Below are 21,979 nucleotides of genomic sequence, written 5' to 3'. Positions count from 1 at the left end.
AGATCACAAAGAATGAAATAAATGAAGGTCACTGGCGCTCCCCAGTGCTGTGTGCTCAGCCTGCTGCTGTTCACACTGCTGACACATGACTGGGTTGCAGGATTCAGCTCAAACTGTCATCAAGTTTGCGGATGACACCACAGTGGTTAGCTGCATCAACAACGATGAGTAGGTGGAGTGGCTGGTGGATTCCTGTGATGAGAACAGCCCTAGCCTGTACATGGAGAAAACCAAGGAGATCATTGTACACTTCAGGAAGTTGAAGGCAAACCATCCCCCTGTGCAAATACATGACTTCTGCAGAGTTAAGTGCACCAAGTTCTTGCGAGTTCACATCACGGAATATCTCACCTGGTCCCTTAGTATCATCTCCCTAAATAAGGCAAAGCAGTGCCTCCATTCCCTATGGAGATTGAGGCAATCAAGGCTCCCTCCATTCCAGACTTAACTGTATTTTACAGGAGAACAGGAAAGTGTCCAGACAAGTTGCATCTCCATCTGGTATGGGAGTAGCCGAGCATCAGACCAGAAGTCCTTACAAAAGATTGTGGGAACCGCTGAGAGGATCATAGAGGTTTCCGTACTATCCATCCAGGACATTTATCAGGAGTGCTGTGTACGCAGGGCCCTAATATTATTTAGGATCCCAGCCATCCATTCAGCATCCTCTTTGACTTTCTACCATCAGGCAGGAGACTCTGATGCATAAAAACAAGAAAGGTCAGGATGAGAAACAGTTTCTTCCCTCAGGCCATAAGGTTTCTGAACTCCGGGCCACATTGTAATTGAAGTGTCACTAGTTAATCTGTTCTGCAATTTAACAATATTTAATTTATGCTCTTTAATTTGTTATTTAGTCATGATTCATCTGTAGATGTTATCCTTACCTTCACAAGTTATTATGCATGTTATATGTTCTGCAGCGCTTTACACCCTGGTTTGGAGAAACGTAACATTTCTATATACATTACAGTATATGGTTATATACATGTTTATAGTTAAAAGACAATAAACTTGACTTGGTAGATTGGGCTGATAGGATGTCACAGAATTGCACCTCAGCATGTGAGTTTATTTATATAAAAATTATCTATTTAATCATTATTAGTGAATGCTTTTTTATCACTAATTTTTATTGCAACACCAACAAATTACATTTAATACAACCAGTTGCCGATTACATTTTGACTGTTTAACCCCACTACCAACCAACTGAATAGTAGTGCATACACAGACAGAGCATTCCTATTTTAACAGAAGATCTTTTAAGTTAGATATCAAATTTGTCCACATTAAGATTGTGTTTGGTCGTGCGTCATTTACCCTTGCTGATTATAATTTCAGGTAAGAAATGTCCAAAAAGCTCCGAAGCCAGTGAGTACTTGAAATATCATGAGGAGGTTTCCAACGCTGGACTACAATCTTCTTAGCTGCAGTCAGGCCTGCCAGCCAGACTTTGCATGTTTTTTCCATAAGGGAAAGGTGGAAGTCATCATTTAGAAGATGTACAGCGGGGTCCACTGGAAATAGTAACTCCATTAGTTCTGTAAGAGTAGTGATAACCTTCCCCCACAAACCAAAAACCCCTGGACATTCCCATACAACATGTATAAAAGAGCCAATGGGGCAAAATGAGCAAGATGTGTCAGGAACCAGTCCCATTTGATGTCTAATTCTCAGTGTTAGATATGCTCTATGACAAAATTTCAAGTGTATATACCGATGATTTGGGGTTTTTGAAGCACCAGCAGCATTATCCCAAATTGCATCCCAGTCTGAGTCTTGTCCCAATTCAGATAAGTCCCTATCCCAGGCTTTCATTCCTGATGTGGGCATATATTTCTGGGAGTTTAATTTATCATAGATATATGACACTATCTGTCTTGGAGCACTTTGTATCCAACTTAAAATGGGATGGTCCTTTAAATCTGACTCCCAGGGAACCCTGTAGGCTTTGCAAGCGGATCTTACTCTAAAGTTGAAGAGAGCGTTTATCAATATTATATCGAGATACCAGTTCCTGAAAGCTAAGGATAGTACTTGCTAAAGAGTAGTAATACCTTTATCCACCCAAGTTCTGTTAGTGAATGTTTTCCCCCCAGATAGAAAATGATTATACAAATACGAATCACATTTTTTGGTAGACATACCTATAAGGAAAAAGTCCTTCAACCTTATTGGTGCTATTAGCTCTTCTATATTTTTCCATGACGAAACTTTATCCTCCTCCATTCAATAGCTAAGACTTCTTTAATACAAATGCCCAGTGATACAGTTTAAAATTTGGACATGCCAACCCCCCCATCCGAATTTTTTGGATTGTAGAGCTGACCACTTTATACTGGGTCGTTTACCGTTTCAAACGTAGCATCGTGATGAAGAGTCCAGTTTTTGCCAATATCCTGCAAGTGGGATCACTGAGCTGTTAAAATTAATGCGGGGTAAGATGTTCATTTTAATATCGATATACGGGCTGGGACTGATGCTGGCAGGTGTCTCCAATTAGTGAATGCTTTTTAAAGACCCATCACAAGGGACTCAACAAGTGGCCAAAAGTTCACCAGAAGAGTCCTGACAAAGGGTCTCGGCCCGAAACGTTGACTGCTCATTTCAACAGACGCTGCCCGACCTGCTGAGTTCACCCCGCGTGTTCGTACGTCTCCATTCATCAACGTGACGACGGCGCCTCGCACGTGACGTCAAGGCGCAGACGGCGGGAGGCGGGGCGAAGAGCGGGCTGACGTCCCAGATTCCGAATCAGCTGCAGCGAGGCCGGATGGCGCGCTACTTGCAGAGGAGCAACTGCGGACACCGGGGAGAGGGGCTGAGGGCTACCGCGGCTCTAGCCCCTGGGCAACTCCTCTACTCTGCTTCCCCCTATGCTTGCATTCCCTCCAAGAAAGCCAGAGGGTCCATCTGTGAACACTGTTTTTCCAGGTACCACTGATGTCTGACTTGCGATGAATGTGGCTTGTCATGTACCTGTCACGTTATCTGTAGCAATGTATTGTACGTTTGCTTTGATTACTTTTATTTTATATGACAAGTACTATTTCGTATATTTGTTACGTGAAGTATTTTTAATGAAACTTTTAGCCTACGATGGTCCTGACAGTTTTGACGCATTATAATAGTTATGCAAAGCACTTCGGTTTAGCTATACATCTTGAATCTCCAACTTTAGGAAGTCGCTGTGTACTTTTAGAAATAAATTTGTGCATTTTATACAAAAGTAGAGAAAAATCCTGAGACCACTGAGCAAGTACAATCGCCAGTGATCTCAAGATTTACAAAATCACTTTGCAATCAACTGAGCACGTTGTGTAGACTGTTGTATTGCGGGCAATGTGGCAGCCGAAACTCCACGCAAGCTCCTGAGAGAGAAAAAATTTGTTATAGTAATGTTGACTGAAGAATACTAGACTGTTAATTTGGGAAAACTTTATCGAAGTACTGTACATTCCAACATAGGTTTGAATTGCAGAATTGTGTGTTATTCCAGGTGTTGTTTGAACTTTGGAAGTAGTCACTTGGCAGGTAAATATTTTATATGCTTGGGTCTTCGGCTATTTAAATTACAGTGATGGATGATAAAACAGTGTTGCAAATGATACAACACTACTCTGAAAGTGAGCTGTAAGGATGGGGGGGGGGCACGGTCGCATCCCAACGCTTTACAGTATTAGTGGCCCGGGTTCAGTTTCGGCTGCTGCCTGTAAGGAGTTTGCACGTTCTCGTTCTCCCAGTGGCTGTCTGGGTTTCCTCTCACAGTTCAAAGAGGTCGTTGCTGGGCATTGTAGCTGGAAGGGCTGAAGTGGCCTATTCCATGCTGTATCTCAATCAATCAATCAATCAACAAATAAAAAAAAAACACCTGCAAAGGATTATAGACAACTGTAGTGAGTGGGTAAGGTGGGAAAATATGGTTACTTGGCAGAAGGAATAAAAGATCAGAATTGTTTCTTAATACTGAGATCCAAGTCTAATTTCCAACAAAGCCAGCAAGAGTCAAATAGCCCAGAAAGAGGCCCTTTGGCCCAACATGTCCGTGCAGACTAAGATGTCTATCTGAGTTCGACCTATTTGTCTGCATTTTGCCCATGTGGAAGAGGATTTACAAGAAAACTGAAAACGTGGTCCAAGAACATCCTCAAAATAATCTTGGAGAACACAAACACATGAAAGTATGTTTCTAGTGAAAGTCTGCAGATGCTGGAAATCCAAAGCAATTCTCTCAAAATGTTGGAGGTCAGGCAGCATCTATAGAAAAGAATAAGCAGTTGACATTTCAGGCTGAGATCTGATCCTTCTTCAGGACTGAGAAGGAAGGAGGAAGACACCAGGATAAAAATGTGGAGGGAATGGGAAAGAGGCTGCTGGAAGGTGATAGGTGAAGCCAGATGGGTGGGAAAGGTCAAGGGCCGGGGAAGAAAGTATCTGATAGGAGAGGACAGTGGACCATAGGAGAAAGGGCAGGAGGAGGGGACCCAGGGAGAAGTAAGATATGAGAATTGAAAGGTCAGAGTGGGGAATAGATGAGGGTGGGGGGGTGTAATTTGTTCACCAGAAGGAGAAATCGATATTCATGCCATCAGGTTGGAGGGTTCCAGACAGAATATAAGATGTTGTTCAGGCCATGGATCGACATGCCAGAATGAGAAATAAAATGTTTGGCCATCAGAAAATGCCACTTGTGGTGGATGATGCAGAGGTGCTTGACGGAGTGGTCCCCCCAATTTACGATGGGTCTCACCAATGTAGAGCAGGTTGCATCGGGAGCACCGGACACCATTTTGGAAAATATTTAACGTTCTCATTAACTCGTGGGTCTGAGACCAGAGGAGCATCCAGGAAGGTAGCAAGCAGTTGAGAAGATCACATGGAGGCAAAGAAAGAAATGGGGGAAAAAATAAAGCAGTAACTCCATCAACCAGCCAACGCCCATCTTGTGTCGAATCCTGCCCATACTTAGTTACAGTATCTCAGGATATACAGAAGTTTAGTCAAAGTTTTGCACTGAGGATGGGGAGAGAGGAGAAACCAGGGAGAGAGGGGTTAAAATGGGAGAAGGTGACAGGCCTCCTGATGCAGTCTGGTTGACAGATTTCATTCCCCATTTCTCCTCCTCAGAGTTCTGGGGGAGGGCAGGTTGGAGCTTGATCTTCCAGATGTTTATCATGGTGAGTTTTTTTGCATGCTCTTTTCAAAGAATTGATAATGGTTTGGAGATTAGACTCTGAATATGCCCGAATATAAATGTCATCTGCCTACTGTCATTCAATAACTTGGGTCATAAGGACATAAGAAATAGAAGCAGGTGAGGGCCATCTGGCCCATTGAGCCTGCCCCACCATTCAATAAGATCATGGCTGATCTGACCATGGACTCATCTCCACCTACCTGCCTTTTCCCTATAACCTTAAATTCCTCTACAATACAAAGATCTACCCAACCTTGACTTAAATATATTTACTGAGGTAGCCTCCACTGCTTCATTGGGCAGATTCACCACTCTTTGGGAAAAGCAGTTCCTCCTCATCACCCTAAATCTACTCCCCTGAATCTTGAGGCTATGTCCCCTAGTTCTAGTCTTACTCATCAGTGGAAACAACGTTCCTGCCTCTACCTTATCTATCCCTTTCATAATTTTATACGTTCTATAAGATCTCCTCTCAGTCTCCTGAATTCCAGCGAGTACAGTCACAGGAGATTCAATCTCTCCTTATGGTCTAACCCCCATAATCTCTGGAATCAACCTGATGAACCTTCTCTCCACTGCATCCAAAGCTACTATATCTTTTCTCCAGTATGGAGACCAGAACTGCACACAGTACTCCAGGTGCGGTCTCACCAGTACCCTGTATAGTTGCAGCATGACCTCCCTGCTCTTGAATTCAATCACTCTAGCAATGAAGGCCCACATTCCATTTGCCTCCTTGAGAGCATGCTGCACCTGCAAACCAACATTTTGAGATTCATGCACAAGCACTCCCAAGTCCCTCTGCACAGCAGCATGCTGCAATTTTTTACTGTTTAAATAATAATCTGCTCTTTCATTTTTCCTTCCAAAGTGGATGACCTCACTTTTACCAACATTGTACTCCATCTGCCAGATCCTTGCCCTGTTGATTTCTCTCTGCAGACTCTCTGTACCTTCTGCACAATTTGGTTTTCCATTCAATTTAATCAGCAAACTTAGTTACACTACACTCAGTCCCTTCTTCCAGATTGTCAATGTATATCGTGAACAGTTACGGGCCCAGGATCAACCCCTGTGGCACACTGCCCACCACTGATTGCCAACCAGAGTAACACCATATATCCCAACTCTCTGCTTGCTATTGGTTAACGAATCCTCTATCCATGCTAATACATCGACTCAAACTCTATGCATCCTTATCTTATGGATATTTTATGTGGCAACTTATCAAATGCCTTCTGGAAATCTAAGTAAATAATGTCAATCTGTTCCCCTCTATCCATTGCACTTGTTATATCCTCAAAGAGCTCCCGTAAGTTTGTCGAACAGGCCCTGCCTTTGCTGAATCCATGCTGTGTCTGCCTGATGGATCTATTTCTTTCCAGATGTCTCAACATTTCTTCTTTAATGATAGCTTCTAACATTTTCCCAACTACAGATGTTTAACTGGCCTATAGTTACCTGCCTTTGCCTGCATCCTTTTTTTGAACAGTGGCATCTTACAATCTGCAGAGAATTTTGGTAAATTATTACCAAGGCCTCTGCCATTTCTTTCATTACCCTGGGATGCATTCCATCAGGACCAGAGGACGTAACTATCTTCAGGCCCACAAGTTTGCTCAGCTCTACCTGTTTAGTGATAGCAATTCTATCAACAGCTTCAGCTCCTTTCGCATCCATAATCCCTCTCTTTGGCATGTTAGATGTGTCCTACACCGTGAAGACCAACACAAAACAGTCAATAGCCTCTGCCATTTCCTCATTACCCAATATCAATTTCCCCTTCTCGTCCTCCAAGCACCTACGTTCACCTTAGCCACCTTTTTCTGCTTTGTATAATTATAAAAAATTTTACTACCCATTTTTATAATTTGTGCTAGTTAACTTCATAATCTATCTTACCTTTCTTTGTTGCTCACTTAGTGGTTCATTGTTGCTTTTTAAAGTTTTCCCAATCTTCCAGTTTCCTACTACTGGCGGCTTTGTATGCACGAGCTTTTAGTTTGATGCCTTCTTTTATTTCCTTAGTTATCCATGGCTGGTTCTCCCCGCTGTTACTGTCCTTGCTTTTAACTGGAATATACTTTTGTTGAGCACCGTGAAAAATCTTTTTCAAAGTCTTCCATTGTTCCTCAACCATTTCACCATATAGCCTGTATTCCCAGTCTACACCAGCCAAATCCTCCCTCATCCCCTTGTAGTCCCCGTTGTTTAGGCATAAAACATTGGTTTTTAGATCAAACAATTGCAACCTTCATTTGTATGTTGTTGTATAATCTTTGGTCTGGAGGTTACTAAGATTGAACAGGTTTCTACATTGAACAGAATATTACAGTGCAAGAGCAGGCCATTTGCTCCATGATCTCTGTGCTGACCATAATTCCACTTTAAAGTCATTCCAGCTGCCTGCATGTTATCAATATCCTCCAATTCCCTGCTAGTTCATGTGTTTATGCTTATCTTGTAGATTCTCTGCTGAGGTGAAGTATTACCAGGAGGATAGCTAAAGTGTTGGCACTACTTAATTTGGTTCCAATTTGCACAAGGATTGCATCTGTGGTCCACCCCTTGGTGAGGATTACACAAACAAGATGATGCTGAAATTTTGGGAGGCAGCAAAGATTCAGAAGGAACCTCCATAATCCCTCTTTATTGATGGAGTCCAAAACTTTTCTAAGATCATTCAAGGCCATTGTAAGATCCATGTATCTATTTCTGTCGGTATTGTAATTTTTGTTACGTTTTTATTATGGGTTACAGTAATTTGTCATGTGGGTGGGGGCATCGTAGAAGCAAATGAGTATTCACTCTTTGTCTTAATTAGTTGGTTTAATTTAGTTATCAGGGAATGAGCATGGGGTAATACTTTTTCTCGGTCTTTGCTCGGTTAAGGTTAATTACGCTAATTATTCTCTTATTCTGCGCGCTAATTTAGTTTTGTTTTTTTATCACAATAAGATAATTCGCTGGTTGTAATAAAGGACTTGAAATTCGGCCATTTGAAAGCGCATCATACAGTGTCAACTCCCAGTGTCTCTCTCTCTGTGGTTTTGTTTGTTTTGTGTGATGGATGATGTTGGTCTTGACACAATTTTTGGATGTGCAAGGTGATGAAGATCATTGTCAGTTTGAATCTTGATGAGTTGAATTTACATTGAGACTCTGAGATAAGCTCTTTGCTCATTGGGAAGCAATCGTGGCCTGCAAATTACAACGGGAGATGGAAGACGCTGCCTAAAGGACGATGTTACAATAGTCATGGGGGACTTAGATAAACAGGTAGATTGGGAAAATCGGGTTAGTACTGGATTACAGGAGGGGGTGTTTCTGGAGTGCCTATGGGATGACTTTTTAGAGCAAGTCATGGTTGAGCCCTCCAGAGGATCAGCATTGGGTGTTGTGCAATGAACTGAATTTGATTAGAGAGCTCAAGGTAAAAGAACCCTTTGGGGCAGTGATCACAATATGATTGAATTCACCCTGAAATTTGATGAGAAGCTAAAGTCAGATGTATCAGTATTACAGTGGAGTGAAGGGAATTACAGAGGCATGAGAGAGGAGCTGGCCAGAATTGATTGGAAAAGAACACTGGCAGGAATGACGGCAGAGCCGCAAATACTGGAATTTCTGGAAGCCATTCAGAAAGCACAGGATATATACATCCCAAAGGCGAAGAAGTATTCTAAAGGACAAATGACACAACCAGGGAAAACAAGGGAAGTCAAAGCCAACATAAAAGCCAGAGAGACTGCATATAATAGAGCAAAGATAAGTGGGAAGTTAGAGGATTGGGAGGCTTTTTAAAAACATCAACAGAAGGCAACTTAAAAAAAGAAAGTCATTAAGAAGGCAAAGATAGAACATGAAAGTAAGCTCACCAATAATATTAAAGAGGATACCAAAAGTTTCTTCAGCTATGTAAAGTGTAAAAGAGAGGTGAGAGTGGATATTGGACCGCTGGAAAACAATGCTGAAGAGGTAGTAATGGAGGACAATGAAATAGCAGGTGAACTGGTTAAGTATTTTACATCAGCCTTCACTGTGGATGACACCAGCAATGTGGTGGAAGTTTCAGGTGTCAGGGATCATGAAGTGTGTGAAGTTACCATGACTAGAGAAAAGCTTCTTGGGAAACTGAAAGGTCTGAAGGTAGTTAAGTCACCTGGATCAGATAGTGTACCCTCCAGAGTTCTGAAAGAGGTGGTTGAAGAGATGATTGAGGCATTAGTAATGAACTTAAAAAAAAATAGATTTAGGAATGGTTTTGGAATACTAGAAAATTGCAAATGTCACTCCACTCTTCAAGAAGGGAGAGAAGCAGAAGAAACATAAAAACGTAGAAGACCTACAGCACAATACAGGCCCTTCGGCCCAAAAAGTTGTGCTGAGCATGTCCCTACCTTAGAAATTACTAGGCTTACCTATAGCCCTCTATTTTCTTAAGCTCCATGTACCTATCCAAAAATCTCTTAAAAGATTCTATCATATCCGCCTCCACCACCATTGCTGGCAGCCCATTCCATGCACTTACCACTCTCTGAGTAAAAAACTTACCCCTGACATCTCCTCTGTACCTACTCCCCAGCACCTTAAACCTATGTCCTCTTGTGGCAACCATTTCAGCCCAGGGAAAAGCCTCTGACTATCCACACGATCAATGCCTCTCATCATCTTGTACACCTCTGTCAGGTCACCTCTCATCCTTAGCTCCAAGGAGAAAAGGCCGAGTTCACTCAACCTATTTTCATAAGGCATGCTCCCCAATCCAGGCACCATCCTTGTAAATCTCCTCTGCACCCTTTCTATGACTTCCACATCCTTGCTGTAGTGAGGCGACCAGAACTGAGCACAGTACTCCAGGTGGGGTCTGACCAGGGTCCTATATAGCTGCAACATTACCTCTTGACTCCCAAGTTCAATTCCACGATTGATGAAGGCCAACACACCATATGCCGTCTTAACCACAGAGTCAACCTGCACAGCTGCTTTGAGCGTCCTATGGACTTGGACCCCAAGATCCCTCTGATCCTCCACAATGCCAAGAGTCTTACCATTAATACTATATTCTGCCATCATATTTGACCTATCAAAATGAACCACTTCACTCTTATCTGGGTTGAACTCCATCTGTCACTTCTCAGCTCAGTTTTGCATCCTATCAATGACCCGCTGGAACCTCTGACAGCCCTCCACACTATCCACAACACCTCCAACCTTTGTGTCATCAGCAAACTTAGTAACCCATTACTCCACTTCCTCATCCAGGTCATTTATGAAAATCACAAAGAGAAGGGGTCCCAGAACAGATCCCTGAGGCACTCCACTGGTGACCGACCCCCATGCAGAATTTGACCCGTCTACAACCACTCTTTGCCTTCTGTGGGCAAATCAGTTCTGGGTCCACAAAGCAATGTCCCCTTGGATCCCATGCCTCCTTACTTTCTCAATAAGCCTTGCATGGACTACCTTATTAAATGCCTTGCTGAAATCCATATACACTACATCTACTGCTCTTCCTTCATCAATGTGTTTAGTCACATACTCAAAAAATTCAATCAGGCTTGTAAGGCATAACCTGCCCTTTACAAAGCTATGCTGACTACTCCTAATCATATTACACCTCTCCAAATGTTCATAAATCCTGCCTCTCAGGATCTTCTCCAATAACTTACCAACCACTGAAGTAAGACTCACTGGTCTATAATTTCCTGGGCTATCTCTACTCCCTTTCTTGAATAAAGAAACAACACCCGCAACCCTCCGATCCTCGGGAACCTCTCCGGTCCCCATCGATGATGCAAAGATCATCGCCAGAGGCTCAGCATTCTCCTCCCTCGCCTCCCACAGTAGCCTGGGGTACATTTCTTCTGGTCCCGGTGACTTATCCAACTTGATGCTTTCCAAAAGCTCCAGCACATCCTCTTTCTTAATATCTACATGCTCAAGCTTTTCAGTCTGCTGCAAGTCATCACTACAATCACTAAGATCCTTTTCCATAGTGAATACTGAAGTAAAGGATTTATTAAGTACCTCTGCTCTTTCCTCCGGTTCCATACATGCTTTCTCACTGTCTCATTTGATAGGTCCTATTCTTTCATGTCTTATCCTTTTGCTCTGACTTGTAGAATGCCTTGGGGTTTTCCTTAATTCTGCCCGCCAAGGCCTTCTCATGGCCCCTTCTGGCTCTCCTAATTTCCTTCTTAAGCTCCTTCCTAGTAGCCTTATAATCTTCTAGATCTCTGACATTACCTAACTCTCTGAACCTTTCGTAAGCTTTTCTTTTCTTGACTAGATTTATTACAGTCTTTGTACACCACAGTTCCTGTACCCTACCATAACTTCCCTGTCTCATTGGAACGTACCTATTCAGAATTCCACACAAATATCCCCTGAATATTTGCCACATTTCTTCCATACTTTTCCCTGAGAACATCTGTTTCCAATTTAAGCTTCCAATTTCTTGCCTGATAGCCTCATAATTCCCCTTACTCCAATTAAATACTTTTCTAACTTATCTGTTCCTATCTCTCTCCAATGCTATTGTAAAGGAGATAGAATTATAATCACTATCTCCAAAATGCTCTCCCACTGAGAGATCTGACACCTGACTAGGTTCATTTCCCAATACCAAATCAAGTACAGTCTCTCCTCTTGTAGGCTTATCTACATACTGTGTAAGGAAACCTTGAACACACCCAACAAACTCCACCCCATCTAAACCCCTCATTCTAGGGAGATGTTAATCAATATTTGGGAAAGTAAAATCTCCCATTATGACAACTTTGTTATTATTACACCTTTCCAGGATCTGTTTCCCTATCTGCTCCTCGATATCCCTGTTACTATTAGGAGGATATAAAAAACACCCAGTAAAGTTATTGATCCCTTCCTGTTCCTAACCTCCACCCACAGAGACTCCGTAGACAATCCCTCCATGGCGTCCACCTTTTCTGCAGCCGTGACACTATCTCTGATCAACAATGCCATGCCCCCACCTCTTTTGCCTCCCTCCCTGTCCTTTCTGAAATATCTAAAACCCGGCACTTGAAGTAACCATCCCTGTCCCTAAGTCATCCAAGTCTCTGTAATGGCCACCACATCATATCTCCAAGTACTGATCCACACTGCAAGCTCATCTGCTTTGTTCACAACACTCCTTGCATTAGAATAAACACTCAAGCCTTCAGTCTAAGCGTGTCCCTTCTCTATCACCTGCCTATCCTCCCTCTCGCACTGTCTACAAGCTTTCTCTATTTGTGAGCTAACCTTCTCTTCGCCAGTCTCTTTCAGTTTGGTTCCCACTCCCCAATGATTCTAGTTCAATCTCTCCCCAGTCGCCTTAGCAAACCTCCCCGTTAGGATATTGGTCTCCCTGGGATTCAAGTGCAACCTGTCCTTTTTGTACAGGTCACACCTGCCCCAGAAGAGGTTCCAGTGATCCAGAATTCTGAATCCCTGCCCCCTGCTCCAATCCCTCAGCCATGCATTTAACCTCCACCTCATCCTATTCCTATTCTCACTGTCGAGTGGTACAGGCAGTAATCCCGAGATTACTACCTTTGCAGTCCTGTTTCTCAACTTCCTTCCGAACTCCCTGTAGTCTGTTTTCAAGACCTCCCCTTTTCCTACCTATGTCATTGGTACCAATATGTACCATGACCAAAATGCTGGTGGAACACAGCAGGCCTGCTGTGTTCCACCAGCATTTTGTGTGTTGTTTGAATTTCCAGCATCTGCAGATTTCCTCGTGTTTGTACCACAACCTCAAGCTGTTCTCCCTCTCACGGCAGAATAGCTTGGACATGATCTGAGGCATCCCGGACCCTGGCACCTGGGAGGCAAACTACCATCCAAGTTTCTTTTCTGCGTCCACAGAATTGCCTGTCTGACCCCCTAACTATAGGGTCCCCTAACTACTTCCTTTCTCTTCCCTTTCTTACCCTTCTGAGGCACAAGGTCAGACTCTGTGCCAGAGGCATGGCCACTTCCACTTCCCCACTTCCCCCAGGTAGGCTGTCCTCCCCAACAGTACTCAAACAGGAGTACTTATTGTCAATGGGTACAGCCACAGGGGTACTCTCGAGTACCTGACTCTTCCCCTTCCCGCTCCTGACTGTGACCCACTTGTCTGTCTCCTGAGGCCCCAGTGTGACCACCTGCCTATAACTCCTCTCTATCAATTCCTCACTCTCCCTGACTAGGCGAAGTTCATCGAGCTGCATAGAAACATAGAAAATAGGTGCAGGAGTAGGCCATTCGGCCCTTCGAGCCTGCACCGCCATTCGGTATGATCATGGCTGATCATCCAACTCAGAACCCTGTACCTGCTTTCTCTCCATACCCTCGATCCCTTTAGCCACAAGGGCCATATCTAACTTCCTCTTAAATATAGCCAATGAACTGGCCTCAACTGTTTCCTGTGGCAGAGAATTCCACAGATTCACCACTCTCTGTGTGAAGAAGTTTTTCCTCATCTTGGTCCTAAAAGGCTTCCCCTTTATCCTTAAACTGTGACCCTCGTTCTGGACTTCCCCAACATCGGAAACAATCTTCCTGCATCTAGCCTGTCCAATCCCTTTAGAATTTTATACCTTTCAATAAGATCCCCCCTCAATCTTCTAAATTCCAGTGAGTATAAGCTTAGTCGATCCAGTCTTTCTTCATATGAAAGTCCTGCCATCCCAGGAATCAATCTGGTGAACCTTCTCTGTACTCCCTCTATGGCAAGAATGTCTTTCCTCAGATTAGGGGACCAAAACTGCACACAATACTCTAGGTGCGGTCTCACCAAGGCCTTGTACAACTGTAGTAGAACCTCCCTGCTCCTGTACTCAAATCCTTTTGCTATGAATGCCAACATACCATTTGCCTTTTTCACTGCCTGCTGTACCTGCATGCCCACCTTCAATGACTGGTGTACAATGACACCCAGGTCTCGTTGCACCTTCCCTTTTCCTAATCGGCCACCATTCAGATAATAATCTGTTTTCCTGTTCTTGCAACCAAAGTGGATAACCTCACATTTATCCACATTAAATTGCATCTGCCATGAATTTGCCCACTCACCTAACCTATCCAAGTCACCCTGCATCCTCTTAGCATCCTCCTCACAGCTAACGCCGCCACCCAGCTTCGTGTCATCCGCAAATTTGGAGATGCTGCATTTAATTCCCTCATCTAAATCATTAATATATATTGTAAACAACTGGGGTCCCAGCACTGAGCCTTGCAGTACCTCACTAGTCACTGCCTGCCATTCTGAAAAGGTCCCGTTTACTCCCACTCTTTGCTTCCTGTCTGCCGACCAATTCTCTATCCACATCAATACCATACCCCCAATACCGTGTGCTTTAAGTTTGCACACTAATCTCCTGTGTGGGACCTTGTCAAAAGCCTTTTGAAAATCTAAATATACCACATCCACTGGATCTCCCCTATCCACTCTACTAGTTACATCTTCAAAAAATTCTATAAGATTCATCAGACATGATTTTCCTTTCACAAATCCATGCTGACTTTGTCCGATGATTTCACCTCTTTCCAAATGTGCTGTTATCACATCTTTGATAACCAACTCTAGCATTTTCCCCAACACTGATATCAGACTCACCAGTCTATAATTCCCCGGTTTTTCTCTCCCTCCTTTTTTAAAAAGTGCGGTTACATTAGCCACCCTCCAACCCTCAGGAACTAATCCAGAATCTAAGGAGTTTTGAAAAATTATCACTAATGCATCCACTATTTCTTGGGCTAATTCCTTAAGCACTCTTGGATGCAGACCATCTGGCCCTGGGGATTTATCTGCCTTTAATCCCTTCAATTTACCTAACACCACTTCCCTACTAACATGTATTTCCCTCAGTTCCTCCATCTCACTAGACCCTTGGTTCTAGCATCTCCAGTTCCCTAAGTCAGTTCCTCAGGAGCTGCAGCTTGGCACACCCGGTGCAGATATGGCCGTCCGGGAGGCTGGGAGACTCCAGGATCCCCCACATCTGACACCGAGCACTGAAAACTGGCCTCACACACATATTTCCTACCTCGCCTCGTCCCGTTACCGCCAAAGCCCTACCACTCTGCTGTCTCTCACTCTGCTGTCCACTCCGATGCTGCCCGCTGGTTATGGCTGCATTCTTTTTAAACCTTTTGTGCTCTAGTGGCTGACGTCACGCGTCTTTTTAACCTGAGTAGTAAAAAAAACAGCCTTTGCTCCGAAAAATCAGCAGTTTACTCGCAGGCTTCTTGCTCTGAGAAAGGAAACTATAGACCAGATAGTCTGACCTCAGTGGCTGGGAAGATGTTGGAGTTGATTATTAAGGATGAGGTCTCAAGGTACTTGGAGGCACATGATAAAATAGGCCATAATTAGCATGGTTTATTCAAGGGAAAATCTTGCCTGACAAACCTGTTGGAATTCTTTGAAGAAATAACAAGCCAGATAGACAAAGGAGAATCGGTTGATGTTGTGTACTTGCATTTTTAGAAGGCTTTTGACAAGGTACCGCACAAGGCTGCTTAACAAGCTACAAGCCATGGTATTACAGGAAAGACTCCAGCATGGATAAAGAGTGGGAATAAAGAGTCTTTTCTGACTGACTGCCGGTGACTAGTGATGTTCCACAGTGGTCTGTGTTGGGCCCAATTCTTTTTGCATTACATGTCAATGTTGTGGATGATGGAATTGATGCCTTTGTTACAAAGTTTGCAGACGTTATGAAGATAGGTGCAGGGGCAGGTAATTTCAAGGAAATGGGTTACAGAATGACTTGGATTAGGAGAATGGGCAAAGAAATAACAGATGGAATATGTTGGAAAGTGTATGGTCATGCATTTTGTTAGAAGAAATGAAAAGGTTGACTCATTTCCAAATGGAGAGAAAATACAAAAAAACCTGAGGTGCAAAGAGAGTCCTTGTGCAGGATTCCTTAATGTTAATTTGCAGGTTGAGTCTGTGATGAGAAAGGCAAATGCAATGTTAGCATTCATTTCAAGAGGTCTGGCATATAGAAGCAAGGATATAATGTTGAGACTTTATAAAGCACAGGTGAGGCCTCACTTGGAGTATTGTGGGCAGGTTTGGGCCTCTTTTCTTAGAAAGGATGTGCTGAAACTGGAGAAGATTCAAAGGAAGTTAGTAAAAATGATTCCAGGATTGAATGACTTGTCATATGAAGAGTATCTGATAGCTGTGGTCCTGTATTAACTAGAATTCAGAAGAATGAGGGGTGACCTCAATGAAATTTATTGAATGGTGAAAGACCTTGATAGAGTAGATGTGGAGAGGATGTTTCCTATGGCAGGAGAGTCTAAGGCCAGAGGACACAGCCTCAGAATAGAGGGGTGTCCTTTTAGAATGGAGATGAGGAGGAATTTCTTTAGCCAGAGATTGGTGAATCTGTGGAATTTGTTGCCATGGGCAGCTGTGGATACTTCCTTTGTATATTTAGGGCAAAGGAGAGAGATTCTTGATTGATTGGGGGTTAATGGGATATGGGAAGAAGGTAGGATGTTGGGGCTGAGAGCAAAATTGGATCAGCCATGATGAAATGATGGTGCAGACTTGATGGGCCAAGTGGCCTAATTCTGTTCCCATATCTTATGGTCTTTTAGTTGAGGACTCCTGCAATAATGATTTTCTTGACATTCTGTGACATTGCCATCACTCTGTGGTGCCCGGCAGCTCCAGTCTCCCCAATTCAACCTTGGTCTTCAGTTTTCTGTGTGTGTTGAGCTTCCATGTTCTCCTGCGACCATGTGGGCTTCCTCTGGGTTCGATCTCCCATGCAAAAGAGCTTGATAGTTGGTAGGTTAGAAACAGGCCCAACTCATTGTTGACTAAAATGCCAATCCAATCTAACTCGATTGGCTAATTTCCCTAAGCCTTTCTTCATAATAATAAGTACTTAATTGATCCCAACTGGGAAATTATTCATGTACCTATACAAATAATTTATTTTACATATTGTAATTGCACTCACCTTTACCTCATTTTATTTTATGTACAGTACATCCCACCCTGTACCAAATCAATACCAATATCTCTGTGGAAAATTTGTCCCTCAGGTCCTTTTTAAATCTTTCCCCTCTCTTTAAACCTTTGCTATCTAGTTTTAGATTACTCTACCATGGGAAAAATACTGTGGTAATCTATACCATCTAAACTCCTCGTAACTTTATATAACTTTGTACGGTCACAGCTCAGCCTCCTTCACTCCAGGGAGAAATGTTCAAGCCAATATTTAGTGATCCTGGCACTGTGTAGATCCTGGGTCACACACCCCCTTCCCCACTGTGAAACTAATGAGTTTACAGTTTAGGTGTATAAGCAGGAATTTAATTCCAATGCGGGTAAATGGGATTATCATCTTTGGGTGACTTTATCGGTTTGGGCCAAAGGCCCTGTTTCTGCATTTTATGTCTGATTTAAAAAAAAATGTAGGTACAGAAGTAGACTGACCATTATGATCATGGCTGACCAGACCAAGGTTGAGGAGGGAACTCGGTCCATGAGCGAGTCTTCATCAGAGTGTCAGAGATGTACATCTGTGCCAGTTCCTCATAGACCTGAATTTCCCAATCATTCAAAAAAACTTTTCTGCCTCATTGGTAAGTACCTCTAGTGACCTGGCCTCCACAATTGTTCAGGTGGAGAATTGCAGGGATTCATTACCCTTTGTAAGAAGCTCCGAAGCACCTCAGTTTAAAATGACCACTCTCTTGTAGCTATGTCGTCTCATTTGTGATTCTTCCAAAGAGTGGAAATATCTCAACATTTGCCTCTCGTGCCCCTTTCGGATGTTATTTTTTTCAGTAAGGTCACCTCTTATTTTTCTAAACTCCAAAGAGCAGTGATCTAACTTTTTCAGTTCCTCATGAAGGGCAGCCTTCTTATGTTGGGGACTTTCCCAGTGAGTCTCTTTTGCAGCTCCTGGTGGTTTGGAAGATGGCGAATGTCACACCATTGATAACGGGTTGAGGTGAGGTAAATGTGGGGAATAGAAATAGGAGGTATGTCTGTGTGGCCGGTGTTCTGTACTGGGTGTCAGATGTGGGACGTCCAGGAGACTCCCAGATGGCCACACCTGTGCCAGGTGTGTCCAGCTGCAGCTCCTTAGGGACCGCGTTAGGGAACTGGAGATGCAGCTCAATGACCCTTGTCTGGTCAGTGTAAGTGAGGAGGTGATAGAAAGGAGCTACAGGCAAGTAATCACACTGGGGCTCAAGAGACAGATAGGTGGGAAACAGTCAGGAGGGGGTTGGGCGAGAGGCGGATATGAGTGAGTATCCCTGTGGCTGTTCCCTCAATCATAAGTACTCCTGTTTGAGTACTGTTGGAGGAGGGGAAGAAACAGCCTACCTGGGGGAAGCAATGGTGGCCGTGCCTCTGGCACAGAGTCTGGCCCTGTGCTCAGAAGGAGAGGGAAAGGAAGGGGAAGGCAGCACTGATATGGGATTCTATAGTTAGGGGGTCACACAGGCGATTCTGTGGACGCAGGAAAGAAACACGGATGGTAGTTTGCCTCTCAGGTTCCAGGGTCTGGGATGTTTCTGATCGCATCCACGTTATCCTGAAGTGGGAGGGAGAACAGCCAGAGGTCATGGTACATGCTGGTACCAAAGACATAGACAGGAAAAGGGAGGAGGTCCTGAAAGCAGACTACAGGGAGTTTGGAAGGAAGTTGAGAAATAGGACTGCAAAGGAAGTAATTTCAGGATCACTGCCTGTGCCATGCGACAGTGAGTATAGGAATAGAGTGAGGTGGAGGATAAATGCATGGTGGAGGATAAATGCATGGCTGAGGGATTGGAGCAGGGGGCAGGGATTCAGATCTCTGGATCATTGGGACCTCTTTTGGGGCAGGTGTGACCTGTACGAAAAGGACAGGTGGACAGGGGACCAATATCCTGGCAGGGAGGTTTGCTAAGGCCATTGGGAGAGTTTAAACTGCAATTACTGGGGGGTGGGAACTGAACTGAAGAGACTGAGGAAGAGGCGGTTGCCTCTCAAATTGAGAAAGCTTGGAGACAGTGTGAGAGGGAGGATAGGCAGGTGATAGAGAAAGTATATGCTCAGAATGATGATTTGAGATCTGTCTATTTTAATGCATGGAGTATCATGAACAAAGCAGATGAGAGTAGAGAGTGGATCAGTACTTGGAGCTTGTGTCCATTACAGAGACGTGGATGGCTGAGGGGCAGGAATGATTACTTAGAGTGCCAGGCTTTGGGTGTTTCAGAAAGGACAGGGAAGGAGGCAAAAGAGGTGGGGGTGTGGCACTAATGATCTGAGATAGTGTCACGGCTGCAGAAAAGGAGGAAGCCATGGAGATTGTCTACTGAGTCTCTGTGGGTGTAAGTTAGAAACAGAGAGGGGTCAATAACTTTACTGGATGTTTTTTTTTACAGACCACCCAATAGTAACAGCGACATCGAGGAACAGATAGGGAGACAGATTCTGGAAAGGTGTAATAATAACAGGGTTGTCGTGGTGGGAGATCTTAATTTCCCAAATATTGATTGGCATCTCCCTAGACTAGAGCAAGGGGTTTAGATGGGGTGGAGTTTGTTAGGTGTTTTCAGAAAGGTTTGTTGACACAATAATTAGATCAGCCTCCAAGAGGAGAGGCTGTACTTGATCTGGTATTGGGAAATGAGCCTGGTTAGGTGTCAGGTCTCTCAGTGGGAGAGCATTTTGGAGTTAGTGATCACAATTATATTTCTGATACCATAGCATTAGAGAGGGATAGGAACAGACAAGTTAGGAAAGCATTTAATTGGAGTAAGGGGAAATATGAAGCTATCAGGTAGGAACTTGGAAGCATAAATTGGGAACAGATGTTCTCAGGGAAATGTACGGCAGAAATGTGGCAAATGTTCAGGGGATATTTGAGTGCTGTTCTTCATAGGTACGTTCCAATGAAACAAGGAAGTTATGGTAGGTACAGGAACCATGGTGTACAAAGGCTATTGAAAATCTAGTCAAGAAGAAAAGAGCTTATGAAAGGTTCAAAAAAAGACTAGGTAATGATAGAGATCTAGAAGATTATAAGGCTAGCAGGAAGGAGCTTAAGAATGAAATTTGGAGCCAGAAGGGGCCATGAGAAAGCCTTGGCGAGTAGGATTAAAGAAAACCCCAAGGCATTCTACAAGTATGTGAAGAGCAAGAGGATAAGATGTGAGAGAATAGGACCAATCAAGTGTGACAGCGGATAAGTGTGTATGGAAATGGAGCAGATAGCAGAGGCACTTAATGAATACTTTGCTTCAGTATTCACTGCAGAAAAGGGTCTTGGCAATTGTAGGGATGACTTACAGCGGATTGAAAAGCTTGAGCATATAGACATTAAGAAAGAGAATGTGCTGCAGCTTTTGGAAAGCATCAAGTTGGATAAGTCTCCGGGACTGGATGAGATGTACCCCAGGCTACTGTGGGAGGCGAGGGAGGAGATTGCTGAGCCTCTGGCGATGATCTTTGCATCACCAGTGGGGACGGGAGAGGTTCCCGAGGATTGGAGGGTCGCAGATGTTCTTCCTTTGTTCGAGAAAGTGAGTAGAGATAGCCCAGGAAATTATAGACCAGTGAGTCTTACTTCAGTGGTTGGTAAGTTGATGGAAAGATCTTGCGAGGCAGGATTTATGGACATTTGGAGAGGCATAAAATGATTAGGAATAGTCAGCATGGCTTTGTCTGAAGCAAGTCGTGCCTTACGAGCCTGATTGAATCTTTTGAGGATGTGACTAAACACATCGATGAAGGTAAAGCAGTAGATGTAGTGTATATGGATTCCAGTAAGGCATTTGACAAGGTACCCCATGCAAAGATTATTGAGAAAGTAAGGAGGCATGGGATCCAAGGGGACATTGCTTTGTGATCCAGAATTAGCTTGCCCACCGAAGGCAGAGAGTAGTTGTAGACGGGTCATATTCTGCATGGAGGCCGGTGACCAGTGGTGTTCTGCAGGGATCTGTTCTGGGATCCCTTCTCTTCGTGATTTTAATAAATGACCTGGATGAGAAAGTAGAGGGATGGGTTAGTAAATTTGCTGATGACACAAAGCTTGGGGGTGTTGTGTACAGCGAGACAGAGGGCACAGTTTTAAGGTGCTTGGAAGTAGGTACAGAGGAGATGTCAGGGGTAGGTTTTTTATATGCAGAGAGTGGTGAGCGTGTGGAATGGGTTGCCGATGACTGTGGTGGATGCGGATACGATAGGGTCTTTTAAGAGACTCCTGGATAGGTACACGGAGCTTAGAAATATAGAGGGCTATGGGTAAGCCTTGGTAATTTCTAAAGTAAGTAAATGTTTGGCACAGCATTGCGGGCCGAAGGGCCTGTATTGTGCTGTAGATTTTCTATGTTTCTATGCCACTGTTCAAAAAAGGATGTAAGCAAAAGGCCAGTTGGTTTAACATCTATAATTGGGAAAATGCTTGAAACTATCAGTAAAGTAGAAATGGCGAGGCATCTGGAAAGAAATGGATCCATCAGGCAGATGCAGCATGGATTCAGCAAAGACAGGTCCTGTTTGACAAACTTATGGGAATTCTTCGAGGATATAATGAGTGAAGTGGATAGAGGGGAACAGATGCACATTATTTTCTTGAATTTCCAGAAGGCGTTCAATAAGGTGCTGCATAAAAGACTTACCCATAAGATAAGGATGCATAGAGTTGGGAGTGATGTATTAGCATGGATAGAGGATCGGTTAACTAATAGAAAGCAGAGAGTTGGGATACATGGGTGTTACTCTGGTTGGCAATCAGTGATGAACGGTGTGCC

General features: G+C 43.7%; 1 protein-coding gene across 1 annotated transcript in view; it reads left to right on the top strand.

Moving 5' to 3' along the window:
• Positions 1-2,717: 2,717 nt before the first annotated feature.
• Positions 2,718-21,979, top strand: part of smyd3 (SET and MYND domain containing 3) — a 990,938-nt gene continuing 971,676 nt past the window's right edge. The window contains exon 1 of the mRNA XM_059985566.1: positions 2,718-2,937. Within this exon, the coding sequence (XP_059841549.1) occupies positions 2,777-2,937 (161 nt within the window). The 5' untranslated portion in view covers positions 2,718-2,776. The remainder of the gene's footprint in view (positions 2,938-21,979) is intronic.

The sequence above is a fragment of the Hypanus sabinus genome, chromosome 12, assembly GCF_030144855.1.
Source record: "Hypanus sabinus isolate sHypSab1 chromosome 12, sHypSab1.hap1, whole genome shotgun sequence".
NCBI lineage: Eukaryota > Metazoa > Chordata > Chondrichthyes > Myliobatiformes > Dasyatidae > Hypanus > Hypanus sabinus.
This window is presented reverse-complemented; position numbering and strand designations above follow the sequence as displayed.